At 55.2% G+C, this 15132-nt stretch overlaps 1 protein-coding gene across 1 annotated transcript in view; it reads left to right on the top strand.

Moving 5' to 3' along the window:
• Window positions 1-15132, top strand: part of ZDHHC14 (zinc finger DHHC-type palmitoyltransferase 14) — a 96864-nt gene that overhangs the window by 68185 nt on the left and 13547 nt on the right. The window contains exons 4-7 of the mRNA XM_004701933.3: window positions 1880-2017; window positions 6049-6097; window positions 12315-12417; window positions 13786-13895. Coding sequence (XP_004701990.2) covers window positions 1880-2017; window positions 6049-6097; window positions 12315-12417; window positions 13786-13895 — 400 coding nt within the window. The remainder of the gene's footprint in view (window positions 1-1879; window positions 2018-6048; window positions 6098-12314; window positions 12418-13785; window positions 13896-15132) is intronic.

The raw sequence follows: 15132 nt of genomic DNA, 5'->3' as shown, positions 1-15132 counted from the left end.
TGTGTGTGTGTGTGTGTGTGTGTGTGTAATGAAGTCACATTTCTGCGGGGGTGGACTTTTCCAGCTCAGTAGCTGAGTGACCCCTTTGGGTCCGCTTCATTGACTTTTCAGCATCTGAGCAGGCGTTGGAGTCGCCACTAGGCTGTCCCATTGGCTCTACAAGGGCTGGCTGCTTCTTTCCAATGTCACCTGCAGTGGCCCCTCTGTCACACCGTCCTCTTCACGTCCGTCCTTATGCCCTTTTCCCAAAGCATGCTTGTGTCACGTGCACAGAATGACATACATGATTTATAACGTGTGGCCAGCAAGTCAGGGAACTCGGTGTGATTTTATAGCATTGTGTTTATATGTGCCCTTCAGTCTCTGTGTGAATGCAGATAGCATATGATAGGAAACAGCTCGAGGGAGAAGCTTGGGTGTATGCCAAGCATTTCCCCTCGCCCTAGAGGCAGGCTGTTTGTTGGGGTGGCCTTCTGAAGAGGCTCTTTGAAAAGAAAAGCCGCTGAATCATAGAGAAAAGAGGAGCCATCTCCCAGGGCTTGCCAGGGGAAGAGCAAATCACAAGTGGACTGCCATCTTCAAGTGACGCTATCAAGGGGCCCATGTGTGGTCCTGTGGAGCCACGGTCCAGTAAATGTTGGGCTCCACAGCACAAGAGGCAGCCAGGCCTAGAGGGACCCAACACCAAGTTCTATTTCCACTGCTTATGAGCTGTGATGCTCCCAGGCAAGTAGGCTTCTGTCTCCTAAGCTTCCATCTCCTCTTCAGTGACAAGAGCAGCCCCTCCTTTTCTGTGGGTGGCCTAGCAATGTGTGGTGGCCACATGGATTCATGCCTGGGACTTCTCTCGATGAGTCTGCAGCCTTGATTCACCCCACAACACCTGACGCCCCCATGTCTTACAAATGAGTACCCCGAGAACTGTGGGCTGGAAGAAACTCCTTAGCATGTGACATTGAGTTCACGCAAGAAGATGATGGCAGGGAGCCACCAGAACACAGTGAGCACGTGGCCACGCTGTGCAAAGCAGAGCTGAAGTGGCTGCACAGCGTGTGCGGAAGTGGCCACAGGGAACCCAGTTTGCTGGGTGACCCTTCCTGGGGGCGGCAGGGGCAGGGCGGGACAGTAAGCCATAGGCTGGAGGTAGACAGGTGTTACCCCTGGGGGAAGGGGAAGGCAGTATTATTCTACCAGAGGGTACAGAGAAATCAAAGTGGGGTCAGGGCAAGCTGTTGAAACATTCGACAAGAAGTTTGAAGTGGATACCAAATAGATGATCTGAAATGTAACCCCCCCCCCCAATTCACAATACAGAGTTTAAAAAAAAATAAAAGATTGGTTTATCAAATGATAGCAATTGTGCTACTGCTATTCAAGCGGAGGAGACATTCCGAGGAGAGAACAGTTGTTCCCGGGATGTGAGCACCTGGTTTTGACCCCAGTCCCCCTGTCCCACACCCCTATGTCCTGTCTCCATGGCCACCGACTGAGCGAAGACCAGGAAGTGCAGCCCAACACATAAGCTCAAGTGTTGGTACCAACTGCAGGGAACAGTGTTATCCTGGGAACACAGAGAGGTGTCTTTAAGGACAGGAAATACTTTCTTACTTGTGTGTGATGAGCCTTTGTGCTGCTTCTTTAAGTTGTTACCATGTAAGAACAATGCCACCTTTTGTGGCTTGAACGCCTACCTCCTGTCGAGACTCAAGTCCTCGGTGTCTTGAGAGGCATCATGTTCCTCAGGGTTCCTGTATAACGACACCCTTCTGTGATTCAGAGTATTGGGTGGTGGGAAGGGGTGGGGGGTGGGTACTCCCCCAAGCTTAACAGAACATTTTATTAATTGATTTTTCTTTTTCTTTTCTGCCTCTCATTTCAGAACGGTTTGATCACCACTGTCCCTGGGTAGGCAACTGTGTGGGGAAAAGAAACTACAGATTTTTTTTTATGTTTATTTTATCTCTGTCTTTTCTGACAGTCTTTATATTTGCATTCGTAATCACCCACGTCATCCTTCGTAAGTATGCTGCGGAACCAGATTATGTGTGTCCCCACTGGCCTGGCCTTGCTTTTATGAGTTCCTTCCTATTCATCTCTGCATCATTCCGGGCTTTCTCTTCCTCCTCCTCCTCCCTTTCCCTTCTCGCCCTCCTCCACGCCTCCCATCCCTCCTCCTCACCCCTCCTCCCAGCACCCACCCCTCCTGCCAACAACTGTTCCCATGACTGGGAGGGGGGTCTTCTTTCAATGACTGACTTTTCCCAGACTCTCATTTCCCCGGCCAGACCCATCGGGCCCACTCCGAGGGCTGTCCTCGAAGGACCATCCCCATGCTCTGCACAGACGGCAGCTGCTGCGGGTGCCGGGGTTACTCACTGGACAGTGGGGTCCTTTTTTTAATGCCCTCGGTGCTTAAGCAGAAGGGGTCACACACACACATACACACACGCACACACACTGCAAGCAGGCTTGGGCAGGGAGGAGATGGGCTGGAATGTCGAGGGGCAAAGACTGCGTTTCTTACATGCAAGCCCGTGTCTGTTACAGGTGAGCATTTGGGTACAACTTGTTCAATAGCTTGCTACAACATGTGTAGATAACCCTGGCCATATAAAGGAAGCCATTTTACTTTAAAATCAGAATGGTTATCATGACAGGTGATGACTTATAAAGGTTATTACTGTCAGCTTTGGGGCGAGGAGTGAAAAGAAGAAAATGAGAGCGGATGGCAATGGCTAAAAGGTTGCGTAAGCAAGTGGCATTTTTCACTCCCTGTTCTGAGGGCCAAGCCCGGCCCGGCCTTCTTCTCTTGGCCATTCCTGGGCCTCCAGCAGGGAGTGCCTGGAAGGGGGTGACTGTGTCTGTCCACCCAGAGCACTCCGTTCCCATGCCACTAGCCACGGGAGAGGCCAGCATTGCCTCCGTCCTGCCTACGCTCTGCTAGCAAGTGCAGAGAATGTTCCAGAAGCATCTGGAAACTGGCCTCACTTGCTTCCAGTGGGGCGGCGCTAAAGCCACAGGTTGCTAAGGCTGAAGTTAGGTCTGCCCATCCCTCACTCTTCTCTTCCGCTGGGCCCTGTGACGAGGCTGGGGGCAGTGGACAGTGTGGAAGGTTTCCCATTCGTTTCTGCTTGTAGCTTTATTTTCATCAAATCTGGCCACTGAATCAGGACTGCCCCCCCGAGTGCTTGTGTGTTTTAAATCCTGGCCCCATTTTGTCTCGCTGCAGTCTGGCTACTTGCGTGAGCAGCCATAGCTCAGCAGGAAGACACCTCTCCCCCCTTGGGGCGTTGACACCCACCCTGGCTCTGAGGAAGCCCCTCTTCTTTTGATTTTAAGAACCATGAAGAGACGGAAATGTGGTCTGTAGAGCACATAAGCAGAGAGGGTGCTCGGGGTGCTGACGCTTAGCGTCAGGGCAGCCATTGCAGGCAGCACCTCAGAGATTCTGATCGATCGGTTCCAGTCAACCCAAATGAAATAAGCCAAGGGCATTGGGGGGATTCCCAGGGCCCCTTGAAGTTATGCTGACGCTAAACTGTAATCTGTCAGTGCTCAGCAGCACAGTAAGAACGCTTAAAAAGGGTGAGAATGGGGTGGGGTGACTCAGAGACAGGACATGAGCGCACATGGTTGGGGAGCGTGGCTTCCGTTCTGCACCCATAAGGAGCCACGTCTCAGAAACACGCAGGGCCAGTTCTACCCTGTCCTGCAGGGTCGTGATGAGTCAGCATCGGCTCGATGGCCTCGAGTTTGGAAGGAGGCTTGCTTAACCCAGAATCGCCACAAACCTTCCTTTGTTAAAGACAAAGGAAGCACGCGACTCTGGCGAAGCGCACGGACGACGGCATATGCACACACGACACCCTATGACATCACTTCTCACAGCTCTCTTACTTACACACGCCCTGTTAGCCTAGTGGATGACACATGGGGCTGCGGACCCACAAGGTCAACAGTTCAAAACCACCTTGGGGAAAAGATGAGGCTTCCTGCTCCTTAGACTTTACAGTCCCGGAGACCCACAGGGGCCGCCCTACCCGCCCTACAGGGTCACGATGAGTCCTAATCGACTCGTGGGCAGTGGACTTGGTTTGGTTTGCAGCCTCATCAGAACATCCCAGAAACCGAGAGCCAGCTTGCATCTCCTGAGTCGCACACAAACCCTCCGGTGACCCGTGCCCACCTCCACATGTGGTCACCCCCACGGTTGTAACACACCTGCACGTACGTGCATCTCCCTGAAGCCCCTATGGACACTGGTGGCTTACACTGCATTGTGCCAATCCTGCCCTCCTCCCTCCAAGGGTGGAGCATTTCTCTGCTTCTGGACAAAATATTGACAGCTTAAAAGGGGGCTTCAGAAAAGGTTTGTGGGAAAAATGGAATTTGTACACAAACTGTAAAGCACCCCCCCCCCCCGATATTTTGACAAATTCAAATATTTCAATAATGTAGGCAAACGCATATAGGTTTTCCTTTCCTTGTGTCCTGTGCAGCCCTCCACCCCCAAACAGCCCCACTGCCGCCCCCAGAGGGCAAAGGTTTTCACATGAGCTGCCCCTGCCGGCTCCTGTAAAGACCTTCAGTCTCAGAAACCCACAGGGGCAGTTCTACCCTGTCCGAGAGGGTCGCTATGAGTCGGAAATGACTCAATGGCGGCGAGTTTGGGCCCTGTGGGGTAGCGGCCCAAAGTGGGGGAGACGTGGTGAAGGGTGGAGGCTGGGGGAGGAATTCCGGCACCTCAGGGATACCTGGGTGGAAACGTGGGCTTCCTTGTAGAGGAGGGAATTACAGAAAGCAGTGCAGTTTGGGACCAGCAGTGATCAGGCGCCCTTCCATGACCACTGGGTCTTGGCGGTCACAGCCACAGCTGCTCTGGCCCTACTGGGCTGGCAGAGGTGGGAGGACTTTAAGTCTTCATCTCCTCTATCTGTTCTCCACATGATGCCTCTTCCAGCCTCCCAGAGCCTCACCCCAGTCCTGGGAAAATCTGGAGGTACCTTGGTGGTGGGTGTGGGCACAAAGGGGAGCTGGAGGAAGGATTCATAGCCAGTCCCCTCTTGGCCTTCCCCGAGCTGGACCCATCCTCCCTCACCCGGGCTCCATGTTGCAGCCAGACCCACAGCAACACACCCCAGACATGTAGCAGCATCTGCCCTCCACCGGCACCCCCTGCCCTTGGCATTGCTGGCGAGGGTCATGTCTGACCCTGAGACCAGACTCTCAGCCCAGCTAAGCCAGGGCGACATCCCCCCATGCTGCTGCTGGTGTTTGAAAAGCGTAACACCAACACATACAACCCCAAAGTGCCCCATGTCAAATGCTTGTGCGCTCAGGCCCTGAAGAAGTGCTTTCTTGCACAGCAAGTCCATCTTTAAAATCAGATGGTGCCTTGGCAGCGTAGTGGGTTATGCAAACCATAGGGTCCAAGGTTCGAATCTACCAGCCGCTCCACGGGCGAAAGATGAGGCTTTCTACTCCCATCAAGATTTTAAGCCTCGGAGCGCACAGGGGCGGTTCTACCCTGCCCGATGGGGTCACTGAGTTGCAATTGACTCGATGGCAGCGAGTTTGTTTTGTTATGGTTTTATTTTTTTTAAAGGAATCAGCTGTAAACATCGGTTCCTGCACATTTACTCTGGGTGTGTGCGCCCAGACATCTGGAACGACGTCTTGTTTACGTAGCCCAGTGGATAGCCCTGCCTGGGTCAAAAGTTTACAAACTTTGGGAAATCGTCTTCCATCTGAGAAAAGGGGTTAGGGAAAAAGCAGCAGCCAGCATTTGTGTCCCTCGTCAGACCGGACAGCCCAAGGGCCGTTCGTGGGAAGACGGCAGACGGCCATGGCCTGGGCAGAGGCCCTGCCCGCCCATGCCCGCCTCCTGTGGGAGGGAGTCTCCATCTCCTGCCTAGAGACTTCCACAGAACCATGAGTTCTCCGAACTGGGCAGCTGCTGTGTCTGTGTAGGCGAGGGTGGGTTCAGAGGGAAGCGGTTTGTTCTGGAAGTGAACGCGTGGACACTAAACTCTGTCTCCCTCCCCACAGGCTCGCAGCAAACAGGATTCCTCAATGCTATTAAGGACAGCCCTGCGAGATATCCTTTCTGGGGATACTGTGCTACCGGGCCCGGGCCTGTGTGTGGGAATGACCTTCTCCCCGCCTCCCTCTCTGCCTCCTAACCTGCCCCGGCTTTTCTCCCACAAACACTGTTCTTCTAGGTTCTGCAAAGTATCCCCACTCCAGAAACCAAACTCACCGCCATCAATGAGTCGATGCTGACTCATGGCGACCCAAAAGACAGGGCAGAACCGTCCTTGTGGGGTTGAGAGACTGTAACGCTTCATGGGAATAGAAAGCTGGTCATTCCGCTCCAGTGCGGCTGGTGGTTTCAAACTGCTGCCCTTGCGGTTAGCATCCAGAGTGCTCCCCAATACTCATTTGAACATACCCCAGCACCTGATATTGCTAAGCCGCACGGGGCTCATTTCCCCGTGTCTACCCTGAAGTGCCCCTTAGCTAGAAAGCCCCATTACGGATTCTCGCCCGTCTGCAGAACCCAGCAGTGGTTCCGGGGACATCAGGCTGGTTTGGGGGAGGTGCGTAGCTGTGAGAGGACACCGGGGTCCTATGCACGGATAAACCCTCAACTCCTAACCGGAAGTTTATCACCCAGAGGTGCCCCTCAAAGGAAAGGCCTGTTCATGAATGTCTCTCCAAGACATCGGGACCCTGGGTGCTGGTCCGCTCTGGAACGCTGGGGGCCCCTGGGCGTTGGAAGTGAATTGGTTTGCCGACAGACTGGAGTATGTAGTAGATCTAAAGTTGCATGTGGGCCTCCATGTATGTTTGGGCTGCTAACGAGAAAGTCAGAAGTTTGACCCACCAGCCGCTCCAAGGGAGAAGGCTGGGCTTTCTGCTCTCTAAAGAGTTACAGTCCCAGAAACCCACAGGGGCAGTTTTCCTCGCCCTGTGGGGTCACCATGAGTTGGCTCAGAGTACTTAGGGTTAGGAACATGTGGGAGCCCCGGTGGCTCAATGGTTAAGCACTCAACCGCTAACAGAAGTCCAGTAGTTTGTGCCCACCAGCCAATTTGAGGGAGGAAAAGTGATATTTGGCTTCTGGGAAGATGGCCACCACAGAGGCCCTTAGGAGGAGTTCTACTCCGTCCTGCAGGGTCACCGTGAGCTGGGGTCGACTCGAAGGCAGTGGGCATGCATGTGTGGGTACCTCCTTACCTGTAAGTACACGCGGATCAAGGTGCCTTTGGGCTTGGGGGCGGCATAGATAGCCATCTCGGAGAGGTATTAGCCTATGTGGTGACTCATTGCTGCTGATTCCGATTTATTGCGGCCCCTGTGGGTCGGAGTAGAACTATATCCTTGGCGGATTGTCACCGGGTGGATTTTTCTGCACTAGATTCCAAACCTTCCTGGTGCCTCTGGGTGGGTTCAAACGGCCCACCTTTGGGCTAGGACTTAGCCATTTGCAGCAAGCAGGGAGTCCACAGATTCTGGCTACTTTCTTTTTCATGCAAATCTGAACCGTGGAAGGTGAGTGCCAGGGGACTTGGAGAGGAAGTGCTGTGGGTACAGCCTGGCCTTTGCTCATGCCAGGAGACGCCAGCGTCGGCCAGAAGGGTGAGTAAACTCGGGCGCATCTGTGACTGCTCAGAAAGGTGGTGAACACCGCCTGCCCCCTCCTGCTTCCCAGACCTAATCAGGTGACATCTCCCTGCCCCATGGCCTCGGTAATTTTCCAGGAATGCTGCTTTGGCATCATGTTGGGGACGTGCCTCGTCTTTTCTTCCCTGAAGAAAGGCTTGTCTGTGCCTTCCAGGACATTGGTTACATCATGAAAACATGCTGGTCATATTAAGTTTTATAAATAAGCCTCGGAACCGGAATTGTGTTCCGGGCGGCCAACTGGAACGCTTCCTTCCTGACACTGAAAGGGCATAGCATCAAACACGCCCCCTCCCCTCGGGCCCCACCTGCGTGCCCTGGCCCCGAGGCCCGCCGAGCTTTCCCATCAACAGTGGTGAGCCTCTCCGTGGATGGGGGACACTTCCGCTGCTGACGAAGGCTGGGTGGTCCCAGCTACAGCATCCCTAGGGCTGAGGCACCTGCTGCTCCCCATGCCCATGGGCATCACCTGTCAGGTGCCGCCCTGGCCCTGGGGCAGCTGGGAGTTAGCCCTCTGAAAGCAAGCCCCTGGGCATCGGTCATTGCCTGGAGAAGGCTTTCTGCCTGCTCTCAGAGAGGTTAGCCCGAGGGCTAGGGCCACTGCTGAGCCCTTTCTTTTTTTTTTTTTAATCATTTTGTTAGGGGCTCCTACAACTCTTATCTCAATCCATAGCTGAGCCCTTTTCTGAGTGAGACTTGTTCATCACAATAATCAGACCACCCTGAACTTGTCGATGATGCTGACAAAGTCAACTCTATGGGTAACACAAGTGAGCGCCCGGCCCCCAAGCACTTCCTCGCCGTGGCACGAGTGATCTCTGCGAGGATTCTTTTTGTGATGGTGTATGTGACTGGCGGGCTCTTGCAGAACCTTCCCTTAGGAAGCAGGCCCAGTGGTGTGTGTGTTGGGGGGGTGGCGCTGCCTCATGGGTAGCACTGAGTCGCCCAGGCAGGGCAGGTGGCAAAGGCTGCTGATTTGGCTCAGGGTCTGTTGGTTGGAGAGAAGCGGAGAGCTGAGAAGTGGGCCTCTGTGCGTAGCCCGGAGCAAAGGCCAGTTTACTTTCCCGCTAGAAATCACCTGCTGGTAAGGAGTTCTCCCTCTGGCCCAATCTTGGAAAATTCACACCTCCCAGTCACTGCCCTTCCAAATAGTGTTGACATCGCTCAGTGCTTTCTGTCTGTGCCCCTGCCAGCATTACCCCAGCACCCCTGGCTCCACCACTGGAGAAGACCAAGTGTCCTAGTCAGATCAGGCAGAGACCCCCTGGGTCTCCTGCATCCATCTCCCATACTGGTGTGACAAACAGCGACACGCAGGGGCTTCTCTGCTCTGCGACCCACAGAGACTAGGGTGCAGGTGGCCTGCAGTTGGACCCAAGGACTCTTAGCAGGCTGGTTTCTGACACCCTGGGGTATAGGCTGTGATCCCCATTTCCTGGCTATGGGCCAAGCGTGCTCTCAGCAACGGAAACCCCTTCATATTCCCCGTGGTCTCTCCTGCATGAACTCATCCTCACTGCCTCCCTCCTCTCCCTCTGACCTCAGCTGGAAGGTTCTATGCTGTTAAAGCCTCAGGATCCCATAGGGATCTCCTCCCACCTCAAGTCCTCTAAGCTTACATTTGCCGAGTCCTATCTGCTGTGTACAGGCCGGGGAACATGGGCTCTTGGGGAGCCATTTTCTGCCGATCGCACAGTCCTGTGGGGTAGGGTAGGGGTGCCCAGGAACCAGGCACTTTGGAGAGAAATTGTGTGAGGCTTGCCTACAGGCCGAGGAGACCCTTCTGAGCCCGTGCCCACCCTCGCTGCCCTTTCTGGTAGATCTGGAAGAGGGGGCAGAGCCCAGGATTGCTGGATTACACATGTGCTTGCAGCTTGTGCACACATACGTGTATGATAAAGCATGTAGACATTCCATATGTGTGCTGCCAACCCCTCACCGTCAAGGGCGCCTGGAGAAGGGTTTCCGTGTGTGTGCATGTGCTGGAGAAGAAGCAGGCCTGTCTAGTGCTTGCTCACAAGCCTGAGACCCAGAAGGATGAGCCCACCCCTTGCATTGTGGGCTGTGGCCTGCAGCCCAGGAAGCGCTGTGTGCCGGTTGAATGGGGCAGTGTGGTGAGCTCAGCTGGCCCTTGGCAACACACACTCCCTGTGCAGGGTGACTGTCCCTCCTCAGGACCCCCGAGCGGCTTCGGCAGAAGCTTGGGGATGGCCAGATAGAAGCCTATAAGGGACAGCTTTCATCTCCTGATGAAGAGTGTGCAAGTGCTCCGACATGGCCTGGCCTGGAGAAGCAATGGAGCCCTGGTGGCTTGGTGGTTAAACATTGCACTGGCAACCACAAGGTCGGGTCAAAACCACCAGCCAGCTCCCACGAGGCTTTCTACTCCCATAAAGAGTCAGTCTCTGAAACCCACGGGCATCCCACTCTGCCCTAGCTGGTCACTGTGAGTCAGCATCCACTCACTGCAGCCAGTGCCTGCGGTGTCAGAGGAGGACCTGCTGGTCAGGCATTAGGTTCCGCAATAGACCAGGGAGAGCTCAATGCCAGGGCAGGCCGCCTTTCATTTTGTCACACCCCATGTCGCTGAGAGCCAGAGCCAACCCGACTGTGCGGCAAACGCCCTCCCACTGGGCTCCTTTCTCTGTGCAGCGTCCATGGCTCTGGGCTCTTGAGGTTGATTTACAACACACCTCACTCTCCTGAGCTGCCCTCTGATCGATGGATCTGCTGACTGCCCCAAGCAAGGATCCCTAAAATGCTGCGTCCCTAGATGGTCCTGGCAGAATAACTTGAGCCCTGGGTGTGGTTGTGGAAGCAAGTTTGCTGTCACCTTGGGTTGTGGTCCTCAGGCCAGAAAGTGGCTCTGTTTAAGAATTTCCAAGGACCACCAGTCTGATCCCTTGGGTGCAGTACCAGGTGTGGATGAGAGGTGGGGCCCAGGCAGAACTTTCTCACAGATTGGCTGTGCCGGCTATGGAGGGGCGAGGTGAGAAGTGAGTGGGGACAGATCATGACCACTCCAGGAGCAGACAGTAGGGGGGCGGGGGGAGGAAGAGAGGAGGTGCAAGTGGCTGGTTCCTCCTTCAGCTTGGGCCTCCCTAGGGGGGAGCACGCTGGCCTCATCACCACGGCCGTAGCTCCCTGTCCACTCGCTGCCCTCCCTGCAACTCCCTCTCCTTCGGTGTCTCCCTCTCCTCGGGTCAGAGATGTGGGGTCTCTGGAGAGCTGGGAGTCAGTGGGGTGGCTGTCCGGCCAGGGGGCTCTCAGGATGCCCCTGCCCCACCCCCAGGAAAAAGGAGGAGAGGACCACCTTATAAAAAATGTCTGGGCAGACGTGAGCCTCGGAGATGCAGTGGGCATCTCTCTTCCATACCATGAGCCCACCATGTGCAGGGGCCCTGAGGGCCGCAAAGCTAGAGCAGCCCCACCCACCCCCAGCTGGCAGGCACCCCCAGAGGGAAGGCAGGATGCAGTGTGGATGGAGGACAGTGAAGTGAGACCCATCCTTTTGTTCACCGGGCATTCGCTGAGACCTGGGCTGGGGCTGTGACTGAACTTTCAACAGACAGTATGTTTTTTATGTCATAAAAGATGTGGGGTGCACCTGGGGGTGTCAAGTTGCAGAAAGGACACATGTCCTGTGGGGACCCAGGAGAAACTTCAGAGGTGGCCTTGCCACTGGCTTTGAAAAGGTGGGGGTCGTGGCCGGGAGGGGTCTCCGGCAGCGGTGCGCCTGAGGCGTGGGGAAAAGAGCAGGCCCCTGAGTGGGCTCGCCCAGGCCAGGAAGTCCCTTCATCTGCCGAGCACCCAGCAGAGCACAGCTGGGCTCCAACTCCCATGATTATTTTTACCCCAAGGAACATCTGTATCTTCTCAGAAGAATTTCATAAACATTCGTGGGAGAGAAAAAATGCTCTCATCTTTCCAGTTGCTCTACTTTGGGCTGAGCTACCTCAGCTGGGTGGCCGAGGATTCCACGTCCTTGTCTTAAAGCTGGACAGTCCATTTAAAGAGACTTTCTTGGTTCAGAAGCCACCCTCCAAGGGGGCGGTCAGTGCACGGTCACCCCAGGGTGGGATGACTGCTAAGGCAGAGATAAGCCATGAAGATAAACCATCGGGGCCCCCACCTCCTGGAGCCAACTCTTGTTGGCGTGTTAGCTCGATACTCTCGTTAGTGCCCTCGCCTCTGTCCGGCCACGGGAGGCACCTGTTGATGCTACAGTCCTGGGGGAGATTCGGATTCGTGCCCGAGTAAGTCTGTGGTTGGAGTGATGTCCACTGTGGGTCCTTTCTTGGAAGGCCCACTCAAAGCAGTGCCCTTCCTGAGGTTAATGCCAGGTCAGTGGCGACCAAATGCGTCACAGGAAAGGTGAAGGGTGGGGGCAAGGAGACAGGAACTGACTGCTGGGACCAGAGCTAACAGCAGCAGGAGAGCGCTGCGGGACCCACGCTGACTGCTGTGTTGGCAGGTGGCTTAGCTGACGTTACCCCTGGGATGGAGGCGAGGAGTCCACATGGCGCCCAGGGGTGTCACAATTCCACAGCCCGGGTTCCCCGAGCCTTGGGTGGGCAGGCCCCCAGGGATGGGCCCTTCCCTCGGCGTGTCTTCCTTGACACCCCCACTGTGCTGGAGGCGGTGGTGTGCTTCTTCTCCGTCTGGTCCATCGTTGGTCTCTCAGGTTTCCACACGTACTTGATCAGCTCCAACCAGACGACGAATGAAGACGTAAGTGCCAGCCGCCGTGGGTGGGGGCGCGGAGAGGAGAGGGGGTTGGGGGCCAGCCTCCTCGCCCAGCCCATTGCCTGGGTGACCCTGCCACAGCACGTCCACTGGCTGCTCTGCCGCTGCCTCTTCTCCCTTTGACGTCTGGGGGCTCTCACTGCAAACAGACCAGGCAGGCAACAAAGCCAGGAGGCGGCTCTCTGGTACTCCCGCCATTCTGCACACAGCTTGTCACACGTCTCCTCAGAGACCCCGACAGGCTGACCTATTAGGGGAAGAGTTGGTCCCCCCATAAACCCCACACTTAACTCTCTTCACCCAAACTCATCTGCCTGTAACTTGATGCAGATGGGAGGGGAGGTGTTTAATAAAGACATGGAACATCAAGTCAAACCTGATTACTGAGGAGCTTAGTTCTTTCTGCTCCTTCTGTCTCCGTTTCAGCAGAAGCTCTGTCAGGGCAGGAACCAACTCTGCCTCAGAACCGACCCGGGAGCTCCCAGATAAGATCAGCTCAGTAGCGCCATCTGTGTTTGGTTACTAACTGGATGTGAGAATCTGGCACAGGCCTCTGGGCAGCACTGTGGGCTGGGTGCCCACAGCGGAGCACCCCCCCTTGGCAGTTAAAGGCGCCGTGTTACCTTCTCGCTGCCACTTAATGACTCCTGAGAAACTCACTGCCATCAAGTCAGTTCCGACTCGCACGCATCCCTGACCTTACTCCCCTCTGCGACATGGATTTGTCTAAACATCTTCAAGGATTACTGCCCCTCTAAGTATAGTTCTATGATTTCCCCCATTACAGGGTGGCTTTGCTGTTACTGTCACACAGCTCTATTAAAACCAAAACCTAACCAAGTGCCAGCCAGCTAATTCCACCTCATAGGGACCCCAGAGGCAGAGAACTGGCCCGTGGGTTACAGGAGTAGAGAGCCTCATCTTTCTCCCGAGCAGACTTGTGGTTTCAAACTGCTGGCCTTTTGGTCAGCAGCCCAACACATAGCCCAGTAGGCCACCAGGACTTCTAATTACCACTTGGGGCATCCTTATCAGTTTGATGAAATCCTCACCAAACCCCTTCCCACTTGGACGTAGGCGAGTTGGCTTTCACTGGTACCGTGTGCTGAAGACAGAGGCCGTCTTCCTTCCTCTGGTCTAACCTGCCTCTGGGGGGCTGAGTATTTCCCAGTTTGGAGTAAATGCCAGTTTTCCCAGGAAAACACAGTGGTGACATGTGACCACCTCTGCTGAAGAGACAGGTCCTGATGGTGTTGCCTTCCCAGTTGTCTCCTCACGGTTCGCCCAACCTGAGCAGGGACTCTGAGGAGGAGGCTATTGGGTATGAACAGCTGTCTTTTTATTCCCCTCCAGATTAAGGGATCTTGGTCCAACAAGAGAGGGAAAGAGAATTACAATCCTTACAGCTATGGGAACATCTTCACCAACTGCTGTGCCGCCCTCTGTGGGCCCATCTCGCCCAGGTAAGACCAGGGAGCCAGCTGCTGGCTGAGGGACCAGGTAGCCCAGCACCCCAGCCCCCCTTGCAAACCCAAGGCCTCAGCCTTCAGGAGACAGATGCTTGTAGTAACTAGGGTGCTTCTCCGAAGGGACGCGGAGGCAGGGGGCCCTGTTCCTTACTAGCTGATGCAGAGGGGCTGTGTCAGGTGCGGGTGGCATCGGAAGGCTCTGGAACGAGCAGACAAACCCGTTGTACAGACCGGACCAGCTCCAGTGGTTCCGTAGCTGAGATGCCTGCACTGATGGCTGGAATGGTGACCGTACCCCAAACTGAACCCTCTGCCAGGGCCTCAATCCCCACTGCAGGCGGCCACGGTGCTGCAGCCTCACATTGCGGGACCTGCCTCCAGCCAGCGTGCCTCTCCGTGCCCTCTCCACAAACAGAAACTCACCCTTTCATAACCCTGATGGTAGCAGGCCCACTTCCTCTCTGAAGCCTCTGAGGGAAGAGCCTTCCTTGTCTCTCCCAGCTGCTGGTGGTTTCCGGAAAGCCTTGGTTTTCATTGGATTCAAGGCCTCCCTCTGGCCTCTGCTCCATCGTCCCATGGCCATCTTCTCCTGGTGTCTGTCTTTGTCTTGGCGTTTCTTTCAGCTGGGCACCAGTCAGATTGGGTTAGGACCCACCCTGCTCCAAGGTTAAGTTCACCTTGTGTTCATTTCACTCACGCCATCTGCAAAGATGCTATTTCCAAACGAGGTTCCATTCATCAGCAGCGGGGCTAGGCCTGGGACATATGTGCCGGGACACAGCCCAGAGCAGGCACTGTTCCCAGTGGTTCTCGTGTTAACTTTCCAGAAACCTCCCTCTGCACTGGTAGCCCACTTTACAGGTCAAGAAACTGAGGCACAGGGGGGTTAAAAACACTCCCAACCTCACACAGCTAGTCATGCCAGCCAGTCCAGGTTGGAACCTGGCAGTCTGCCCCTAGAGCCTGTCTCTACCCAGAACCCCACAGCAACCTCCCTGCACACCTGGAGCCCCAGGGCAGCTCCTCACAGGTGCGGGCTCCCGGAATCAAACATCATTCTGCGAGCAGCCTCAGTACGACATTATCGTTTTTGCTGGGACCAGAGAGTCCGTGCCACCTTGGAGCTGCGGGTAGCTCCCAACTGCCGACTTGTGGGTGAGCAGCTGAGCACTTAACCCTGCAACACCAGAGCGCCTTGAAACATCATTAGGAAGTAAAAGTCCAACCCCCC

This window comes from Echinops telfairi, unplaced genomic scaffold (genome assembly GCF_000313985.2).
Source record: "Echinops telfairi isolate 266 unplaced genomic scaffold, ASM31398v2 ScPeMD7_3533;HRSCAF=4204_0, whole genome shotgun sequence".
Classification (NCBI taxonomy): domain Eukaryota; kingdom Metazoa; phylum Chordata; class Mammalia; order Afrosoricida; family Tenrecidae; genus Echinops; species Echinops telfairi.
The sequence above is the reverse complement of the archived record's forward strand: the minus strand, read 5'-3'. Positions and strand labels throughout refer to the sequence as shown.